Source organism: Sorex fumeus, unplaced genomic scaffold (assembly GCF_029834395.1).
Source record: "Sorex fumeus unplaced genomic scaffold, SorFum_2.1 ptg000073l, whole genome shotgun sequence".
Lineage (NCBI taxonomy): Eukaryota > Metazoa > Chordata > Mammalia > Eulipotyphla > Soricidae > Sorex > Sorex fumeus.
Window position 1 is genome coordinate 3,550,994 of NW_026606130.1, and position 5,244 is coordinate 3,556,237.

General features: G+C 55.7%; 1 protein-coding gene across 1 annotated transcript; it reads right to left on the bottom strand.

The window, feature by feature from the left end:
• Positions 1–1,058: 1,058 nt before the first annotated feature.
• On the bottom strand, positions 1,059–1,848 carry LOC130038210 (polyadenylate-binding protein 1-like 2). The gene has a single exon (XM_056130143.1). It carries the CDS (start codon positions 1,804–1,806, stop codon positions 1,204–1,206), a length of 603 nt encoding a protein of 200 aa, XP_055986118.1. The 5' UTR covers positions 1,807–1,848; the 3' UTR covers positions 1,059–1,203.
• Between the last annotated feature and the right edge of the window lie 3,396 nt (positions 1,849–5,244).

Sequence of the window (5,244 nt, forward strand, 5' to 3'; positions counted from 1 at the left end):
AAGACACACACACACACACACACACACACACACACACACACTCTCACACAAATGCGCGTGCCCCCACAGAGGCACATCAAGTACAGTGACCAGGAAATTATATAGGGGAAACTGGCATACCCTTTTTACTAGCTACACTGGCCGGCATGAAAGCAAATCGGTACAATGCGTTAAGATGGGGATCATTGGCAATACTCAGGACAAGTCTTTAAGTGTCCATATGTGGACCCTGTTTAGTCCACAATTAAGGATACCATCCAGTACGCTAGCAAAGATTTGGCTTGGCAAAGAGGATTCACTCATCAAGAGTATGGAGTGTGTTGGGTCTGAAGAGAGGCAAAGAACTAGGCACCACCTGAATGTCCAGCAACGTGGGAATGATCACAGAAATGTTTAAAAGGTCCATAGCTACACTCTGCAGGCACTGAAGATGACGTTTTTTGAAGCCTGTTGAATAACAAGGAAAGAAGTTCGATGGGTCACTTTGTTTGGTTTTAGTTTCTGAAAAAGCAGGTTAAGAAATGTCACATACATAAACCACTCTACAACAGCATGTTAAAGGAGGAGGAAGGTGGAGTGGGGGGGGGCAAGGAAGGGACGGAGGGAGGGAGCGGGAGAAGAGATCCAGGGAAAACAGCACACCCCCAAGGTAAAGGTGGTTGTCTCTGGGTAGTAGGATCATTGGGAGCAATTCCTCTCCTGGTTTCCCTTTATCTGACTTCCTTCTCCTTTCTGATGTTCCTACCAGGAAACTGGATCGCTTGTCAGTGAACAAGAAGAGAAAGAAAGTACTCTTTAAACCAAGCCACAAGGAGAAGAGGCAGTTTTTAACTTATAAAGTGGCACAGATCAGCAAGATTATTCAAGACGCCCTTGGTGCACGTGTGGTAGTGGGTGGGGGGAGCGGGGAGCGGGACGGGGTGGGGTGGGGTAAAGGGTAAAAAGGGCAAAGATGGAGCAGAAGGTAGTAGGGGAGGAGGTGAAGGAGAGGAGGGGGGTCGGGGAAGGAGAAGGTTGAGGCAGTGGACAGGAAGGGGGGAGGGGGCAGAGACAGAGACAGAGAGAAAGCGACAGAGACAGAGAGATGCACTCCCAATACAATACACTGCTGGTGGGTTTGAAGGGACGAAGTGGGGAGGGAAGGGGTTGTAAACCGGGTGGGAGCCAAGGTGTGGCTCAGCTGGCTGACCCTCCAGGACGCCTTCATCGCAAGGCGGCCTCCTCATCGGTGTCTTCCTCGAAATCCTTGACGTCAGCACTGGTGGACTGCCTGGCCCAGGCTCCCCTTTCAGCCTCTCGCTCTTTATGCGACTTAAACCTCCCAACGAAAATTTTGCGGTAGTTCAGGAACATGCCATTCATCGCATCGATGGCCCGCTCCGCGGACTCCTGCTTCTGGAAGTGCACGAACCCGTAGCCTTTGGGCCCCTTCTCGTCGCAGGCCACTTTGCAGGAGAGGATGTTGCCAAAGGCCGAGAAGATGTTGTAGAGTGCCTTGTTGTCGATGGTCTTGCCCAGGTTCTTGATGAAGACGTTGCCTACGCCGCTCTTGCGGAGCGAGGGGTCCCTCTGGGACCACATGATGCGCACCGGCCTGCCCTTGATGACATCAAAGTTGAGGGTCTCCAGGGCCCGCTTGGCGTCCACCGGTTGCTGGTAGTTGACATACGCGTAGCCCAGGGACCGGCGGGTGATCTTGTCCCTGCAGATGCGGATGGACAGGATGGGCCCGGCTGGGCTGAACTTCTCGTACAGCATTGCCTCGGTCACCTCGGGATGCAGGTCGCCCACGTACAGAGAGGCCATGGGAAAGTCTGGGTTCCCCTCGGAGCCCCCGCGGGGCTCCGCATCCGCATCCGCATCCGCGGCGGCGGCTGCCTCCGCGTCCGAACCCGCACCCGCCTCCCCCGAGGGGGGAGCCGCAGTGTCCGGCGCGGCGCTCGCTTCGGCCGCGCTGCCCTCCGCCACCGCCACAAGGGCTGCCTCCGCCGCGGCCCCTGCCTCCTTCCCCGCCAGGGTGGCCGCCGCCTCCCCCAGGGTGGCCTCCGCCACTGCCTCCTCTGCCGAGGCCGAGGCCTCCCCCTCAGCCTCCACTTCGGCTTCCGTCTCGGCCACCGAGGCCTCCGCCACCGCCTCGGCCACGGTCGCCGCTGCAGCCTCTGCCGCCGCCGCCGCCGCCGCCACCTCCGCCGCCGCCAGGGTCGCCGCTGTCGTGGCCACGGTCGCCGATGCCGCCGGGCCGCTGCCGCGACCTCCCTTCCCGGAGCTGGGTGCGGGGTGGGGGTGGCGGGCGCAGGGAGGCGAGAGGGGGCAGGAGGGCAGGTGGGTGCCCGAAGCCCTGCCCGGGAAGCGGAGCCTGAGCTGGGGAGGGAGCGCGGCTCAGGCGAGCAGATGGAGCCGGGGCACCTGGAGGAAGAGTCTGCCAAGAGGGCGCGGGTGAGAGTCGCTGCACCCCGCAGCCCGCAGCCCGCAGCCCGCAGCCCGCAGCCCGCAGCCCGCAGCCCGCAGCGCGCAGCCCGCCGCTGCTGCCGACGCTCGGTCGCGGACTAGAGTGCGGGGCGCGGGCAGGCGGGCAGCCTGTGGTGGGGGGCGAGGGGGTGTTGGCGTCTGTAGTCCGGGCAGCTGGGAAGGCTTCTGTCTCTTTGGTTCCCCCTGTGGCTGCTGCGGGGCTGCGGGGCCGCGGGCGGTGGGAGGGGGTGGGGACTCGAGCGCCAGGCCCGGCTGGTGGCGGCCGGGGACCGGGGAAGGAGGGGGGGGGGGGCGCGGGGCGGCCACTGAGCTTCTGCCTCTCGGTCACCTGGACAACCGTCAAGAGCGGACTCGGCACAGGGCTCCACCACCGGCCCAGGGAACAGCGCGTAGGTGCACGGACTTGCGTTTTCTTTGCTGCCCTCCGCAGACATCTAGATGATGCGACCGGCAACTTTGCAACCGCGGGTGGCTGCCTTGACGCTACAGCTACACTTGTCACACATCTCCCTCTCTTCTCTCTTCTCTTCTCTCCTCTCTCTCTCTCTCTCTCTTTCTCTCTCTCTCTCTCTCTCTCTCTCTCTCTCTCTCTCTCTCTCTCTCTCAAATAACTCCTCTTCTAGGGAAGTGGGCCACTGGACCAAACTCCCCAGAAACCTGCTGTTCCATTTCTCCATGGTCCCTCCCCGCTTCTGCTCTTTTCCTCTTCTGCAATACTTGCAAAAGAACGAATGGGGGACTCCAAAACGAAGACGTGCTCATTCACCCACGATGACATGTCACAGGTTATGGAGATGATGCCTGTCCTGAGGGATACAGGACGTCTGGGAGGCAGGAGAACAGAGACTGGTTTCGAACTTGCCCTGGGGAGTTGGGGTGGGGAATCCTGCCCCTGCTCCCTGCTTTTGGGGAACTAGGAACATGCAGATCTCCGGTTCCCCTAACTCCTTCCTCCCGGCCCCCCACCTCCCAGCCACAGCAGGCACAGCCTGGAAGTCGGTCAGGGATCAAGTGTACCCTGTCCCTCCATGGCAACAACAAGGAGGGTGACGACTCAGAAGTGCCTCTGGGGTAGAATATTCAATCATAATTTATGATGTCGCGGGTCTTCTCCATTACCCCAAACTCCTGCCCTCCCAACCTCAACAAGTGCAGCCTGGAAATGAGTCAGGGACTAAGTGCCCCCTGTCCCTACATGGTAATAAGGGAGAGGAAGAGGAGGAGGAGGAAGGGGAGTCTCTGTGGTAAAGATAATAATGATAACAATATGCAGGTCTTTCCATTCTCTCATCTCATTCTGCCCTCCCCCGCTTCAACACGCACAGCCTAGAAATGGGTCAGGGATTAAGTGCACCCTGCTCCTCCATGGTAACAAGAAGGAGGAAGGGGACAAAGAGGAGGTGGAGGAGGAGGAGGAGGAGGAGGAGGAGGAGGAGGAGGAGGAGGAGGAGGAGGAGGAGGAGGAGGGGCGCCAAGGAGCTCTTTTCGTTAAAAAAATGACAAGAATACTAGAAAACAGAATACTATAAAATCTGCTATACAAGATTTGAATTCTTGCAATCTGCGAAAGCTTGGAAGGACGTGTGGACACGCAGCGCAGAACGTTCATTAAAACATGGCAGACAGAGAAAGACGAAGACCACTCCACTGTGGAAGAGTATTAGACAAAGCAAAGAAGCAGCAAACCTAAACCCAAACAAACGCCTGGACATTTGACATTAAGCACCAAAAAGACAGTACTATAAGAGAAACAGGGAGAGGAGGGTCAGTTGTACAGTGTGGACCGCAATTAGAAGTTTTGTGGAGACCAGATTGTAGTGTTTGTCGATATCAAAATATGCTGGACACCTGGAACTTATAAATTGTCCCAAAGCCGTTGTTACCCCAGTCAGAATTTTTTCTAAGATAGGTTTGGAAACCAAGAATTTGGCAGAGTGTCAGGAGCCTGCACCTTTCTTCCCTTTCTTATGACACACCTCCTTCAGCCCCTCAGGAGGGAGAAACGGAAGGGCACAGGAATGGATTTCAGAGAGAGCAACAGAAAATCTGAGGAAGGAGTGGAATACAAAGAAGGCAAGGAGGCGAAGTAGTTCCAATGGAGAGAGGCACAGAGGAACTCCACAGAGGAAAGGGAAACAGAACGACAAAAAAGGGGATCTCTGTAAAGAAAAGCTCTTCTCATCAGCTTCTCCTTCACTTTCAAAACTGGAGAAAGGATTCCTGAGGAAGAGAGTAAAAGCAGAAATGTTTGGGGGGATAGAAAAATAGTTTGCATCACGTCTCATAACCCCCTCCCTCGCATAATAAAAATCATTACAGGATTTGGACCGATCAAAAAGTATTAAAAAAATAAAAGCCGTGGCTTGTGTTTAGGAAGAGTGGAAAGGGGTTTGGATGCACCCCTGTTACTTAACAGATAAGAACAAAAATACTTAACTAGTCTTGAAACAATACAACGAATTCAGCACATCGGTCCTTTGGATTGAGAGTGTGAAGGGAGAGATTAATAAAGACTGGAAAATAAGGGGAGGGGAAAGAACCCCAGGATGTTGGGCATACATACTTAGGAGTATGCTTACCACAAAGGGTTCATATGGGCCAAAGCGGGACACAGCACGTCCTGGTGTCATTCAGTGCATCACGATTAAACCACGGAAAAGCACACGTGTAGTGTATAGTGCTGTTGAGAGGAGCCTCCACCCATTTACGCTGAGATTAGTCAGAACAGTAGGTTGCAAAGAAGGAGATCATCCGGTCCAGTGATAGTCCAGAGGG